The 15653-nt window shown below is 70.0% G+C and overlaps 1 protein-coding gene across 27 annotated transcripts in view; it reads right to left on the reverse strand.

The window, feature by feature from the left end:
- PLEC (plectin) overlaps nucleotides 1–15653 on the reverse strand; it is a 55245-nt gene that overhangs the window by 20244 nt on the left and 19348 nt on the right. For 4 of the 27 annotated variants that reach the window (XM_072745762.1, XM_072745782.1, XM_072745772.1 and 1 more), the window contains 7 exons: nucleotides 2902–2963; nucleotides 2658–2672; nucleotides 2456–2545; nucleotides 2109–2144; nucleotides 1502–1579; nucleotides 1328–1420; nucleotides 388–554 (listed from right to left, as the gene is read on the reverse strand). In XM_072745762.1, the coding sequence (XP_072601863.1) occupies nucleotides 388–554; nucleotides 1328–1420; nucleotides 1502–1579; nucleotides 2109–2144; nucleotides 2456–2545; nucleotides 2658–2672; nucleotides 2902–2963 (541 nt within the window). Of the gene's footprint in view, nucleotides 1–387; nucleotides 555–1327; nucleotides 1421–1501; nucleotides 1580–2108; nucleotides 2145–2455; nucleotides 2546–2657; nucleotides 2673–2901; nucleotides 2964–3526; nucleotides 3705–5898; nucleotides 6050–7273; nucleotides 7699–8144; nucleotides 8289–12752; nucleotides 13398–15653 lie in introns of those variants that run through there. The other 23 variants (XM_072745764.1, XM_072745775.1, XM_072745777.1 and 20 more) reach the window with 19 other exon arrangements.

Genomic DNA, 15653 nt, shown 5'->3' on the forward strand with positions numbered 1-15653 from the left:
CGGCTGCCCTGTCCACCAGGCCCCGGGCCCCGGGTGGGAGCAGAGGTCCACTGAGGGCCATTCCCCCCATGGTCTGGGCTCCCTGGCCCCTTCTGGGGCAGCCACGTGGAGCCTGAGACTCCGGGCTCTGAGAGCCACTCGCCCACGGGCCATCCTGCTTCAAAGAAGCCAGGGAAACTTCTGGAAAGGCCCCGGGCCGTGGAGGGAGGGACGTGGGTGGGGCTGGGCCTGCCGGCACCCTACCTGCGGGGTGGGCTGGGGCTGGCACCCATCCCCCTGGGCAGCGGGTTCCTGTCAGTGGCAGATGCACCTCCTGCCACCGGCCGGGCCCTGACCTGTTTGGATTGCCCCGAGTGTGGGGGGGGGGGGGGAGGCCGGCCCACGTACCTATGCCGGTGAATGATGGCGTTGAAGAGGCGACCGTCACGCCAGCTGGAAGTGAAGTTGTCACAGCGCAGGCCCTGGTAGCCCTCCACCATGCGCTGTGACCACAGCAGGAGCTTCTCCTTGGCCGTCATGTCCTCTGACTGCCCGCTCACCTGGATGTCCGAGATCTGCCCCGCGCAGTGGGCACGTGCTCAGCCGCGGCCGCGGGCCCCGCCACCGCCCATGGCCTCCCATTGAAGTACACGGGAGCGGCCAGGCAGCTGAGGCACAGTGAGGCCTCCCAGGGTCCCTCCCACGTCAGGGGTGTCACGGGGACCCACGCCTCGGCGCTGTGGTGCAGGTCAGAGCCCCCCGTCCATTCTACCCTCACATGGTGGGTACCCGGACGCCTCCCTGAGTCGAGGAGGGCTGGGCCACGGGAAGCAGCTGAGGGCCCCCGAGCTGGCCCAGCAGCCCCAGGCCTCGGAAAGGCCACCATGGAGGGGGGTACACCAGCCCCTCTCTAGCTGCAGGAGGGGCCCGGGATGGCTGGCAGCCTGTCTGCCTATCTGCCTGTCTGTCGGCCTGCCAGCCTATGTGACTCAGCTGCCGTGCCAGCCAGTCTCCCTGCCTGCTCAGCTCTTAGATTTGTGGCTTCCTGTGCGGACAGGGCAGGCAACGGGTGAGTCAGCCGGTGCACAGCACGCTTCTCCCCAGTCCTCCCAGGGCGGGAGGCTGCAGCGCACAGAGGACGCATTCCTCTGCAGGGAGGCTCTTCAGGCCCTGCCCAGCCGGGGCCAGAGGGCACCGTACAGCAGGCCCCAAGAGCCCTGAGCCCTCAGGCCACGGAGACCGTGCAGGGCCGGGGCTGGCGGGAAGGTTCCACGGTGCCAGGACGCCAGGGGCCCCGGCTCGGGGGCCGCACACCCAGTCAGACGCTGGCCAGTCCCGGAGGCCCTACCTGGAAGTGCAGGATGATTGTCCAGATCAGGCCGAGGGTCAGCTTGGGGTTGCCATCCGCGATGTCATCATTCCTGATGTTCACCAACTTCACCTGCGGGCAAACGAGGCTCAGTCGTACCAGTGGGCAGCCGGGGAGGGGGGTCGGGGCCAGCGGCCAGCCAGGCGGCCTCACCTGGCGGTGTCGGAGGTAGTCCAGGGCGATCTGAACGTTCTGCAGCTTATGGAAGCGCATCCTGCCCTTCTCCCGGGGCTGTGGGAAGAGGCGCAGCCAATCAGCGGCCCCCCCGGAGCACGGGCACCGTCCGCCCGCCAGCGGCAGCCCCAGCCTGCCCTCAGAACCCCCACGGCCTCTGCGCTAACCCGAATGCAGGTCTTCCCCAGGCGGGCAGCAGCCCTGCCCATGCCCCGGTTCCCCTCACCCTCCCCAGCCAGAGAAGGGAGGCCGCTGGCCCAGGGGCCAGGCCCAGCAGGGGCTTTGGAAGTCCGGCAGCCAGGCCCAGGCTGTAGGGAGGAAGGAAGGGGTGGGAGGGGACAGGAGCCAGGAAGCCGCGGGTGGAGGGCAGTGGCACTGGGGGAGGGGTCCTCCTGGACGGCGTGGCGGCCCCGCTGGGTCCCAGGCCCAGCCCCGGGCACCGCAACAGGCAGGACATCAGGCAGCCGGCCGCCTGCCCAAGCGCCAGGCACGGGCCGAGCCAGACTGGCCACCAGCCCCAGGTGAGCTGGGCTCCCGGTCTCGGGGAGCCCACGCGCTGCCTCAGCCAGCACGCGCAACCACTCACCAGGCGCGAGCTCCTGATTACGTCCCGCTCTCTTGGCTGCCCGGCCAGAGCAGGGCATAGGGTAAAGGGCAGAGGCCAAGGTTCACAGTCCAAGCAGCAGAGAAACCAAAGCAGAGCAGAGGGTGAGGTTACTGGGTCAGGGCCCTGACACGAAGAGCAGGAGGGTCGGGAGCCCTCGCACGGGGGTCGGGGCCACTCCCGGGCTGGGCCCAGCTCTCCAGGGGCCTAGGCCAGGCTGGACGTGGAGTGGGCGTGTGGGAAAGGCCCCGGTGCAGGAAGGCAGGCGGGGGTGTCCAGGTGAAAGGCAGGCGGGGCCCCAGAGGGGGCAGGTGGGCAGGCACACGCACCAGGCTGTCCCCCGAGAGCACCTCCAGCAGGGAGATGAGGTTGTGGCCATCGCGGAGGTCTTCATACAGGTCACTGATGTGTCTCTGGGCCTGTGGGGACAGAGGTACTGGGCTGCGGCGCGGCCCCCACCGCCACCCACGGGCCCTGGCCGGGGGACGGGCACAGACCCCGCCACATGTCCCATGTCCACGGAGCACCTACCTCTGCCCTCCAGTGCTACAGGAGAGCAGGAGGCCGAGGAAGAGGAGGAGGAGGAAGAGGAAGGAAGGAAGAGACAGGAGCAGCATGAGGAGGCAGGGAGAAGAGAAAAGAACAGGTTTCAGAGATGAGAGCTGAGCCCCAGGCCAGCAGTGGGCAGCCCTTGCTCTGGCGCGGGGCCGGGGCACCCCCCTTCACCCCCACCCACGCGGCTCTGCCCGCGGCCACGCACACACGCACCACCAACCTTGATGAGGTGTTTGTTCACCCACTTGGTGAAGGTTTTCTTCTGCACACGATCCCGTTCATCTGGGGGAGACAAAGCCAGGTTACCCGGGGCCTGGGAGGAGCCGCAGGGGCCGGGGTGACTGCCAGGCAGACACGGCGGGGGCAGCCCCCGACGACCCGTGGCCTCCTGAGCACCCACAGGAGGCCGCGAGGGCGGGGGTGGGGGGCTCGGGGGCGCCGTCGAGTCCCTGTGGAGATGGGAGGGTCCAGAGCTGGAGGCTCCCCGAGAGCCCAGAGGGCAAGTCCTGGCCGGCCCCACCCCACACACGCCACCTCCGGAGACCTGGGCAGAAGGTTCCCAGCCTGGACCCAGGACCGGCCGGGGTGGCCGAGGGGAAGGCGGATCCCCCAACAGGGCAGCGGGCGTCCCACCCACGCAGCCCTACACTTGGGGCTGGCGCCAGCCTTGCCCAGGGCCGCCCTCCCCGCCCAGCTCTGCACCTGGGCCTCAGCCTGCTCCCTACTCTCGGCCCCTCCAGGGCCCCCAGCCCGTGCCAGGCTTCCTGCGGCGCGGCAGGAAGTGGGCGCTCCCCCAGCTCGCCTGCCCTGCCCTGCCCTGCCCGGCCCAGGGGAGCACCCACTACCTTTCTTGCCCTCCGAGGCCCTGAGCACAGCCAGGTACAGGTTGTCCTCTGAGCTGGTCCTCTTGGACCCCAGGCCCTCGGGCTCGGGCACGCGGAGCCGGCGCTGAGACATGCTGCCCCCAGGTGCGGGCTGGCGGCCTCGTGGCACAGGCGACTCCGGCGCCCGCACGGGACTCGCTCGTCGCTCGCCCGCTCCAAGCGGAGTTGGCCGGGCCACTCCCGGCCCCGCGGACTCCCTGGCGCTGTCCCCGCCCCGGCCCCACCCGCCCTGCCACCCGCCCAAGGGAGGCGGCCCCGCCCCCAGGGCCACACCCGCGGCCCCACAGAAACAGGAAACCCGGGGCTTTCCTCACCCACCCCGCCGGCCACAGTCCTGGGGGGACACCCAGGGGCGCGAGGGGACCTGGCACGCCGGCGGCGACCCAAGCTGAGGGATGGCCGGCTCGGGGGAGCAGAGACCATCTTTTCCCCGCAGCCCCGGCAACGCCACCCCCTCACGGGCCCGTGCCCCTGTGCCCCTGTGCCCTGGCCCCCTGCCCGGGGGCCACCTCGGCCCTGTGCTGGCCTGGCCCCGGGGGCTGCCCCCGTCCCCGCGAGCAGTGCCCCCCCACCAGCAGTGCCCCCGTCGGAGGCAGAGCCGGCAGGAGCCGCGCATAGCTGAGCGCTGACTCATCGGGCAGGCCCGCCCAGCGCCAGTCTGCAGGACCTCAGGGCGGGCGCTGGGGGGAGGTGTACGGGGGGCAGTGGGGAGCACGGGGTGCAGGGGGCGGCCAGTGAGTCACGGCTGGGGAGGGTCCTAAGTGCAGTGACTCACAGGAAAGGAAGCCACACCTGGGGCCTGTGCGCAGTTGGGCGGGGCTCACCGATAACAGCTCCTGGGGGCTGTAAAGGTGGGGGGGCAGAGGGTGCAGGGGTGCCGTCGGGCTCCCTCCGCCCAGGGCCAGCACTGGGACTGCCCCGGCCGCCCAAATAGCCGCAAGAATTTTCCAGTCAGAGCATCTGGCTTGATGCGATCCAGCTGTGAGCCGCTGCCCCCCTACCCTGAGCCTCCCGCCGGGCCGGCGTTCCGGGAAAAGCTCGCCCCACCCCCGTCCGTGCTGCCCCTCCGTGGCCACAGGAGGGCACCCTAACACCACGGGGTAACGGGCGCTCGCCCGGCCGGCCACAGCCCACCGCCCCCCACATTTGGTGACACAGGCAGACCCCTGGGCTGGCGGTGGACACTGTGAGCTGAGCCTGACTAGAGACGCAGGAGACCCCACGCCCTCCTGCAGGGCCTGGGGACGGGAGGTGACCTGGGGAGGCGACCTGGGAGGCTTGGCTCAGCCTGGCTCAGCAGTCCCCAGCATCCCACCACACGTCCTCAGCTCTTCACCTTCCCCAAGCCCTTCAACATCTCAAATCTGACGCCCCCGGCCCCCCCACTGCCGGTCCTCAGGTCAGGAAGCCTGGCGCCCAGAGTCCGAGAAGCCTGTATTGAACACCTGCCCCCTGCACCCTCTGGGCTGGCCCCGCACCAACGGGGAGGTGGGGCCCCTCCTGGTGAGGAGCGCAGCTATCTCAGGCCCCTGGAGCGGGCCAGCACGTGGACGCGGGGACTTCCAGGACAAGCATCAGCCAGGGCCCGAGTGACACTGGCTGAGCCCCCATCCCAGGCCCAGCTTTCTGCCACTCGGGGTCTCCACGGATGCCGGGCCCCCGGGGAAGGGGAAGCGTCCTGCCTCTGGTGCCTCCTTCCCGGGAGCAACTCCTGTCCCTTCGCCTCCAAAGTCCTCTCCTCCCAGCCTGGCCGGCCGGGCCCTGCCCCCGGGGCCGTAGATTAGATTGTCCCTGGTCCCTGAGATACAGACCCTGAAACAACAGGCAACCCCGCCCAGGCTGGCGCAGCCCGTGTGCCCTCACTGGCTGGACGGCCTCCAGCGCGACCGCATACGCAGTCGCCTCCCTCGCCCCTGCACCGGGGGTCCTGCATGTCTGCTTGACCCTTTACTGTCCAGGGCACGATTTTCTGCCACAGCCAGTGTCCCCTAGAGCTGCCCACGACCCTCTGAGGGGTATCATCGCGTCCCTCTACAGATGTGCAGACTACGGTTGGCGTTCCCACGGCCAGTGGACGCTCCCGGGATGGGAGCCCTACAGCGAGGGTGGCGGGGGCCACGGAGGGCGGCAGGGAGGCTGAAGGCCTAGCGCACAGCCCTCGCCCCGCCTGCTCCCCGCCTCCCCGCCTCCTCCGTCCAGGCCCCCGCCCACCTGCCCATCCCCCTCGGCAGATAAGGAACCCGCGGGCAGCCGCCTTCCTGCCCAGGTGTTTCCGGAGCAGCGCGGGGCGGGGCTGCACCTGGCGCCCCCCAGCCCCCCGCGGCCGCACCCACCTGCGCAGCACAGCTGCCCGTACAGGTAGCCCCGGCGGGCCCGCTCGCAGCCCCCGTCCAGCCAGCACGGCCGCTCCAGCAGCACCTCCCGCAGCGCGAAGGCGCCGCCCGCCCGCCCGGTGCCCGCCGCCGCCATAGCCCGGGCGCCACGAGCGAGGAGGACGGCGGCGACCTCTGCCCCGGGCCCACGCCCGCCAGGCTGCGGGGCGGTGCCACCGGCGAGGAACCTGCCCCACCCGCCCAGCGCCGGGAGGCCGCGCCCCTACTCGGAGGGAGGACCCCGCAGCCCGGGGAGGCTGGGGAGGCCCGGGCCTGGGAACGCGGGGGAGCCTCGGGGCGCCCAGGAGCTGGGAAACCGCCCTCCAGGCGCCCGCAGGGGCCGACCCTCGGGGGGGGGGTGGCACCGGGGCTGCCCCTTCCCCACGTGGCGACAGGGGACAGGGCCACCCACCGAGGGGGGAGAAGCCGCAGCCCCATGCGTTTTATTGGACGCCCCCGCAGCTGAGTCACCCGGCTCCCCAGTCCCCGAAGCCGCGCCTAGAAGCCCCATCCTGACTCAGCCCCCGGGTCCAGCGGCGCTGGTTCCCAGGCCGAGACTGCGCAGACCCTCCAGGGTCGGCACTGGCCACCCTCGCGGCGGGCGCGCCTCTGCACGGCGGGCGCACCCACTCCACATCCCGGGAGCCCAGGCCCCAGGGCCCCACCCGGCTCCATTCACTGGAGGAGACAGGCCCCACCCCCTCCTGGGCTGGGCTGTCGCCCAGAGCCGGTGACTTTGAGCCGTGGGTAGGCCGAGCACAGCCTGGCCGCCTGCCCCCGCGGCAGTCCTGGGCCCGGGCCGAGGGCACTGAGGCCCGGCCCCTCCTCAGTCCAGGGCAGGAGCCTCTCCCAAGACCTGCCCCAGGACACCAACCCTGCACCTGCCCTACACCTGCCAGCTGTGGTTTCTGTGTTGACAGTCCCTGGTGCTGGCAGCTAGGGAGAGGCCTCCACTTGCCGCGGGGGGGTGGGGTGGGGTGGGGGGTGGGCTCTGCTGTAACTGCTCCTGGCCCCGGTCTGGAGCCACCTGCCCCGGCCTGCTCTCCACCCACCTGGCCAGGACAGGGCTCCAGGCTGAGGGAACCACACTGAACCTTGGCCCTACCCCAGGGAAACGGACAGGGTCTTCATGCAGGATGGGGGGGCGGGGGGGGGCCTCCGCTCTCCAACTGTGTGCTGGTGCTTAGCCCTGGGACAGGAAGGGGAGGGCACAGGGAAGTCCTGAAGTGGGAAGGAGGCGGCCCCTCACCCCGCCCCGCCTCCAGCCACCAGGCAGGGGCGGTGGCTGGAGACCGCAGCCCGGCTCGGCCAGGTGGTAGCTGCCAGAGGCGCTTACCTTGCACATCCTGCACCCGCCAGCGCCCCCTGCGCCAGTGCCACACGGCGGCCAGGGTAACGACATGGCCCACGACCACCAGTGAAGGAAACAGGCTGCCCGAGGGCTCCATGGCTCTGGGGCTGCAGGCGGCGGGCAGAGCAGGGGAAGCCGCCCTTCGGAACCGGCTGCCAGCGACCGGTGGATCCCTCCCTTCCCGGCCTGGAAGGCGGGTGTGGAGGGGGGCGCCCCAGGACCCGGGACCGCCCAGCCTGCAAGACCGCCCTGCCGCACCGTCTGCCTGGCGCCCCGGGGACTAGTCCCGGCCCCGGCACCAACTGTGCTCCCGCCCGCCTCCTCTCCCTCCTCCCTCTCGGCCACTCGGCCACTCGGAGCTCCCCACCCACCTCCCGCTGCACCCTGCTCAGCTGTCCCTACGCAGAGCCAGCACGCTCAAGGTTAGCTGGAGCCTTAACCCCTGCTTACCCGCAGCCACACCCGCCGGGAGGAGGGGCCTTAGTGACGCACAGCCTGCCCCCCCAGCACAGCCTGGCCCTGGGCCCCCCCTGCCTCCCCGGGAGGTGACTGCGGTGTCCTAGCACCCCACTCTGCCTCCAAGAAGCCCTCTGGTGACAGCTGCCAGACACCCGGGGGGGGGGGAGATGCCAGCACCCCAGCCCCCACCGGCCCCTCAGGCTTGTAGCTGACCCAACCACCCTTGATGACAAGCACCCCCCCAGAGCCCCCAGACCCCATGTGGGACGGCGAACAGGAACAGGGTCGAAGGGAGGGCGGGGGTGATGGCCCGGGAGGGCAGGGTGTGCGCAGGGAAGTGAGGACAGAGCCTCCTGCCCGCTGCCGCCCCCAGGGCCCCCTGTGGGCTCTCACCTACCCGGCACGATCTTCATTAGGGACGGCGGCGGGAGCCCACGGGGCACACAGGGAGCGGGAGCAGGCTGCGGGAGGGTCACAGACCCCTCTGAGGCGGCCGCGAGCCCCGCGGTGGCGGTGGCGGTGGGAGGAGGGCACGGCTGGCGGAGCCGCTGTCAGCAGCAGTGCCTGTGTCCATGGGGGAGGGGAGGGGTGGGCAGGGGGCCGGGGGGGGGGGGGATATAAATATCTGAGGAGGGCAAGCAAGGCCCGTCATTTGTCCAGACTTAGAACATGACGTGCAGAGCTAGGGCACTGGGGCCCAGGCCCTCGCTGGAGTCCAGTGTGGCTGGGCGGCGCCACCCGACACTCCCCCCCAGGCTCCTACCCATGATTCTAATAATAAGAAGCCACCTGGCGTCAGAATCCACCTCGGAAAAAAGCCTAGCACTGACGTCGAAGCTTGGGGGGCTCGTGTCCCACGGGAGGAGATGCAGCCCCTGCCCTGCCCACCCTGCCCGCCCCGCCGGCCACTCAGGGTGCAGGAGGTAGTGGGACTACACTCGGGGAAGGCCACAAGGGCAAGGGGAACTTGGCTCCCTTTCTCCCAGAGGGCCCCACACAAGTCACTCAACACAACACCTGGCCCCGGGGAGACAGAACAGCTCCCCAAGGTCACAGCACTAGCCAGGCATCCAGGATGCCCCAAACCGGGCTGAGCCACATGAACACTTGCCAGCCCCCAGCACAGGGCTGTAGGGCCCTGCCCCAGGCTGTTCCTGGGCCTGCCCTGGCCCCACCCCAGAACCCCCAGCAGCCTTTGGTGTGCAGGAGGCCTGGGGCGGGCGGCCTGGAGATCCCATCCTGGAGACCCAGACCTCAGCGTGGCCCGGAGACAGGACGTGGGAAGGGCTCACCGTGCTCCCCCTCTGCTCCCAGGCACCCTCAGGCCCCGGCAGACAAAGAGTTAAGGCCCAGAGGGAAGGATTTATATCCTATTTTGTAGCATTTCCTGTGTGTGAAGCACCATTGTATTTCAGTCTGAGAGCCCCGTCCCCTGTGCTATCCTCTGGGCGCTGCAGATGAGGAGCCCAGGAAAGGGACAGGCTTGCCTCTGGCCACACGAGGCTGTGCTCTGAGCCCAGGCAGTGTCTGGCACATGTGGTCACCCTGCAGCAAAGCACAGCAGACCACGCTCGGCCTCTGATGCTGGGGACAAGGCAGCTGGGGACAAGGCAATGTGGTCGATGGGGGAGACCAGGAGTTATGAGCTCGGGGCCTGGGGCCCCAAACCTCCAGCTGGCCAATCCCACAGTTCAGAAGCTCGTGGGTGAGAAACGGCCTGGGGCAGCTGGCTCTGACCAAAGCCTCAGAGGAGCCCGGGACTCACCAGTCAGTGGGAGGCCAGCTCCATCAGGCTAGGGGGCCCCTCCAGGGCAGCGCAGCCCCCCATCGCCCACGTGGGGCAGCGCCTTTCCCCTCCAGATGCCTCTGGCCATCCCCATGCCAGACACCGCCCGGGCAGCTCTGCGACGGAGCCCAGCTCATCCCTGCATCTCTGCCTGCTGGCGTCCCAGGCAGGCACTGCCAGCGCCCCGGGGCCCAGCCGCAGGCTGCCCGCCTGGAGCCCATCCGCCCGCAGCCCGCCGGGCGCCGCCTACCTTGGCCCAGCTGGATCAGCTCCTCCATGCTGTACCTGTCCATGGCGACCGGCGGGAGGAAAGGCCGGGAGGGCAGGAAGGAGGGAAGGGTGGGAGGCAGAGGGAGGGCTCACTCAGGCCCTGGCCTCCCCACCCAGCCCCGGGAGCTGTGACTCCTCCTCACGGCCACCCCTTAGTCAGTGAGCCGAGCGGAGCCGAAGCAGCAGAGCCGAAGCCCGCTGGACCGACGGGTCCAACCAGCCCAGGTGGTACAGGGGACGGGTCCTGCCCCAAATCCCCGAGCCTCAGCGCGGCGCACAGGGCCTGCCAGTCCTGCCGAGGGATGCCTGCCCTGCCCTGCCCTGCCCACGGGCCCACCCCTCCCCGCCATCCTCATCCGTCCCCTCAGCACAGACCCCACAGCCGGCTCAGCCCCAGCCCACGGGCTCTGCCCTCCTCCTCGCATCTTCCCACCCCGCCAAACAGGATTGGGGCAGGGGCAAACCTAATCCTGCCAAAACCCGGCTCCGAGGACCCACCGAGTCGTACGCACACCCCAGCCAACACGCACAGGTGCAGACACAAAGCTAGTGACTGTTGCAGAGACCCGGCCCAGCGCGTGGCACTACGTGGCCGTGAAAAAGAGCAAGGCAGCTGTGCATGCTGGGCCCGGGCTTCCTCCGGGTCGCGCGTGCCACACGGGAAGTCCAGGGGCACGGCGGGGTGGGCAGCAGCCGGTCCCCAAGGCCACCTGTGCGGCCGCAGGAGCACCCCCGCTCTGGAGCGCGGCAGGGGCAAGGCAGTGCTGTTTGGAAAGTACCTGAAGTTCACACACGAGAGCCTCTCTGCACCACAGAAAGCAAAACCGAGCCCCCCGCAGCCGCAGCCCCAAGGCCTGGACCCCGCCCTGCGGCCCCCCTGCAGCCGCTGCTGCCACCGCCCCTCAGCCCTTGGGGCCTCCCTGGTGGCCCCTAAAGCCACGTCTGGCTGGCTCAGTCCTCAGCCGGTCCATCCCCAGATGCGGGGGCTTCCCTGCCGGGCCGGGGTTGAACGAGCAGCGGACGGCCTCCCTGCAGCTGAGCAGGCCCCAGGGCTCACGGGTGGGGACGACATAGCGGGGCACCCAGCACCCCGTGGCATCCGCGGTCCCAGGCCAGGGACAACGGGCGCAGGCGACCCACTGGCCAAGGCCATTCGGGTGGTCGGTTCCTCGGCTCCACAGGCGGCTGCCGCCGCCCTTCTAGCAGCTGATGGGGGCACGGGGCTGGGCAGTTAGGGGTCTGTGTGGTGGTACTTTCAGACCCTGAGAAGTCCGCGATCCCAGGCGCAGCCTGAGCGTGGAGCCATCACCACCCCACGGCCCAGGATGTGCCTGCACCGTAGCCGGCCCCCAGCATGCTCTAGGTGCCCCCAGTTAGGGTGGCCCCCGGGGCCTGCGCTCGGCCCTTGGGGAGCCCACACCCGCAGGCCTGACTCAGCCTGGAGCTGGAGTTCATTTCCTGTTGGAAACTCTGAGCTGCTGCCTGTGGCTGCGGCTGGGAGGGAACACTGAGTCACCTCCGTCGGGGCTGGGGGTGCCCTCCGCTCTGCCCACTGCGGCCACACCCAGTCCCCCGGCCTGGCCCTGCTACCATCTGCCCGCCCAGCCTGGCCACAGACAAGGAAGGAAGGAGAGGAAAGGAACGAGGAGCTCACGCTCACCACACCCACGATCCAAGAGGGGGAGAGGGAAGGAGCCCCGGTGGCAAGGGCAGCAGGCCCCCCGGGCTGGGACTTCGCCCCTGGATGTTAGTCAATGGCCCATTGACCCGTTTGGGGAGGCCAAGCATCCCATCCAAGGCCCCAGGGAGAGCCCAGAGTCCATCCCTCTATCCTACCCCCTCGCTGATGCTCCCCCATGGGCTCCCATGGCACAGCCCCAGGGGGTCTGGCCCAGACCACACTGGAACTGGGGCTCCCACTCAGACCCTTGGGCCTGCACCTCGGCCCCTGGCTAGCCTCATGCCAGGCTCCCTTCCCAGAGCCTCAGAAACCACGCTCCTCCCCAGGTGACAGGACATAGAGAAGGAAACAGGAGCCGAGCCTGACTCTGCGGGGGACCAGGGCCACCCCAAGTCAGCACCAAGGCCAGTGAGCTCTGAGAGTACCTGTGTGAGCCTCGAGCTACGTGGGACATGAGGGTCCTGCCAGCACAGCTGCTTAGGGGCAGAGGGACAGATGCCACAGAGGAAGGCACCTCAAGGGGTCGCTTGGCAACCCCTGGGACCCACCTTCCACCATCTGCCCAGACCAGGACTAGGCCCAGCACCCACCATATCCTGGCCTCTGGTCTACTGGCCATGCTTCTGCCTGGGGCCTTCTCTTCTCCCCCAACCCAGGACCGCCCCCCAGGCCATCCCCAACCCCTCGCCAGCCAAGCTCCCAGGCACATAGCACATCGCCAAACCACGGGGGTAGATGTCACCCCCACTGGACAGTACCAAGGCTCAGAAAGGTCAGGCAGTTTGCCTGCGCCGCGCTACTAGAGAGCGGACACCTGCCCCCACCCCGTTCCACTCTGGCACCTCCTCTGCACGCTACTGCCTCCTGCAGAGAGGGCCTAGGGGCAGGCAGGCCACAGGGATGTGCCCCGCCAATGGCCAAAGGCAGTGCTGGGGACAGCAACTAGCTGGAGTAGGGCAGGGCTGTGCTGACAGCTGGTCCTGCCAGTCCAGGCCCTGCAAGCCCCACCCCTGGCCCCAGGGGGAGCCTGGGGATGGCCTGGCTGTGGCCCATGGGCTCCTCCTTGGCCTACCCACCCAAGGTCCTCAAGCCAGGAGGAGGAGCCACGTGGGCCCACTACCGGAGCACCCGGCACCCTCAGGCAGAGAGAGCACCACCTGCTGGCGTGAGCCGAGTCCCCACGTGGGTGCCGCTGACCCCAGTCCACCAGGCCTGGGCCCAGGCACCCCCTTCTGGTCCCCCAGGGCTAGGGCCAGGATGCAGCTGACCTGTGGCTGGGGCAGGCTTCGGGCCAGGCCTCGCCAGGTTCCCCGGGGTGGTAGCAGGCACCACAGGGGGCTCAGGTGCTCCCTCCTCAGGCTCCTTCCGACGGTAGACCCGCCGCTCCTCGCGGGCAGGGTCCTCAGCTGGCACCGGCCCCCACTTTGGCGGGCAGCTCAGGGGACCCTGCACAGACTGCACGTGGGGGGTGCGGCGCGCGGGCATCACCATGGCGACAGGGCGGCGCACGCGCTGCAGAGAGGCGGGCACGATCTCCGGCGGCAGGTGCAGGTACTGGCGCAGGTGGGCGATGCCCTCATTGGTGAGGTACCAGTAGAAGTGGCGCCAGGCGAAGGTCTCTCGCACCAGGCCCCGGGCCCGCAGGGAGGCCATGGCGCGCATGACCTGCAGGTTGGTGACGCCAGGGACGTGAGGGTGCAGGCTGCGGGGCCGCCGATCCTTCTTTGCCACCATGACGCCTTCTCGGAAGAGCACCTCGTAGACGGCCCGCAGCTGCTCCCGCGGCATGAGCATCCCCGCCACCATGGCTGCCGGAGCCGCCGGGCGGCGCGGCAGGGGCCCTGAGCTCGGGGGCGCGGGCTCTGGGGCTCGCGGTCCGGCCCTGGCGCCCTGGCTCGGCGAGATCCCGGCGGGCACTGCCGCCTGCCCCCGCCTGCGAGCCTCCCGCCGCCGCCCTCCGCCCGCCGGCCCGGCCCCCTCTGACTCAGCAGCCCCGCGCCCCTCCCACCGCGGCAGCGGCCCCTCGCACAGTGGGGGGGCCTCGCAGAGTCGGGGCCCCAGGTCCGGCGCCACCCCGCGGCCCCCTCCCTTCCCTCCCGAGCTCCCGAGCTCCCGCGTCAGGAATGACATCAGTTTCTAAACGCCTCCTCCAAGATCCCTCGGACTAGGGGAGGGAGTCCCGTAGTAGCTGTGGACCCAGAACCTAAAAAGGTGGCGGAATGGGCAGGAGGGAAGCGGGAAGCAGGACGGGAGGGGTCCTCAGGCTGGGGACCCAAGTCAGGGGTGTGCTCTCAGGGTTTCAGGGAGTTACAGGATCTGAAGGCGGGGTGCTCGGCTGTCTGGGGCGGGGTGGGATGGGGTGGCACTGGATGTCCAGGGCAGAGCTGGGGTCCTGGGGTGGGGGCAGAAATATGGGGGGTCTTGAAGAGAAGTCTGAGGGGGAATGGCAGGGGCAGCTGTTATGGCACATGGACAGGCAGGCTTCGGACACCACTGGCTGCTGTCCATCAAACAGGAAAAGGGACGGAGCCCCCGTCTGAATGCCAGGCCCAAGACGGCAGCCACCCTATTTGACACCCCCCATACCAAGCCAGATCAAGGAGGACGCAGGAACACAGAGTCTGCTGGGAGGGACCCCAAAACACTCTGAGGAGGGCACAGAGTAGGGGGCTCTGAGCAGAGCCCTCATCCACCCCAACCCCCGGGGCCAGCTGTCGGAAGCCAGAAACTCTCAGCTGCCGCAAAAAATCAAAGTCACCAAGTTCCTGCCACCCCAGGCAGGCCTGGTTCCCCTACTGCCACACAGACACCCTGCCCTGGGGGCCCAGAGTGTGCGCCTGTGGACTAGCTGGGCAGATGCAGGGCGAGCAGCACGAGTGGAGGAGGGCCAGGGGCCCAAGGACCACAGGCGCCTGCAGGTTCCACGTGAGGCCGCAGCCCGGCCTGGCCACACCCATCGCCTGGGTCACTTCCAGGATCCCACAGCATGGGATCCAGCCGTGCATATCCTGCGGGGGCCCCCCCCATTCCACCCAATACCCCAGCGTCCACGCGGTGCCGCCGGCGGCACCCGGATCTGGGCTCTCCCGCCCCCAAGCCGACACACCCATTCCCACAAGTGCAGCTAACCCGGGAACTGATTATAAATAGGGCGGGGGGGGGGGGGGGGGGATCCCGGGGTGGGAGGCGCCCTGGGCAGGCGGCCAACTGGCGGCGGATGGGGGCGAGTTTATGGGCAGTTGCCATGGCACCGCAGAGCCGGGCCACACGGCGCCGACACATGCACACACACGCGCGCACACTCATTAGACCCGCACGCCCAGGGCCTGGGGCCGGCTTGGCGGACCCGGCGCTGGAAACTGAAGGCACAGACCACAGTCCGGCGGCCCCTCCTTCTGCCCCCGCCGCTCCCCTGCAGCCGCTCCCCTGCAGCCGGGGGCAGGAAGCCGGCCAGCCCCGAGGAGGGCGGCTCCAGGAGGACGCAGGGCTAGCCCGGGAGTGGACAGCGCCCACGCTCCTTCGGCCAGTAGCCGGACGGCGGTGGCCTCGGGACTGCACCCTGGGGTTCAGGCGGTGGCCCGGCCCCACCCCGTGCCCCAAGCACGCCCAGTGTCCTCCCAGTGTCCTGGTGTCCCCCTGCCCTCCCTGCAGCCCCCCACTCCCTGCCTGCTCTCCCTCCACGCAGACCCCAAACCTCCAGGCCGACTTCCTGGTATGATGACTTCCCCCGGCCGACTCCCTCCAGATCCCCAGCCGCCCCCAAACCAACCGATGCCCCCAAGCGATTCCAGGCCCCCCTCAAGGCCTCCCGAACACCTGGACCTAAGCTCTGTCCTGCAGGGCCGCTGGGCGTCCGCAGGAGGGGGCGGGGCCTGAAGGGAATCCCCCCAGCCCAGGCGCCCTGGGGACTGCGGAGGAGCAGCTGGGAGCCTGCGGCCCGGGCAGCCCCCCTGCTCGGCACAGCTCCCGGCCCCTCCGCGCCTGGGGGCCCCTCCCCCAAGCCCCAGGGCTGGAAGGGTGCCCTTTCGTGCCCGCCCACACCCTGCAGAGCCGCGGGGAGGCCGGGGCGGGGGGCAGGGCGGCCTCCTCCCCTCACACTCGGGCCCTCCGGGGCCCTCCAGGTTTCCAGGGCAACCAGTCGGGGCCTGCGGGCAGCCCCCGGCCCCCCC

Source organism: Vulpes vulpes, unplaced genomic scaffold (genome assembly GCF_048418805.1).
Source record: "Vulpes vulpes isolate BD-2025 unplaced genomic scaffold, VulVul3 u000000671, whole genome shotgun sequence".
Classification (NCBI taxonomy): domain Eukaryota; kingdom Metazoa; phylum Chordata; class Mammalia; order Carnivora; family Canidae; genus Vulpes; species Vulpes vulpes.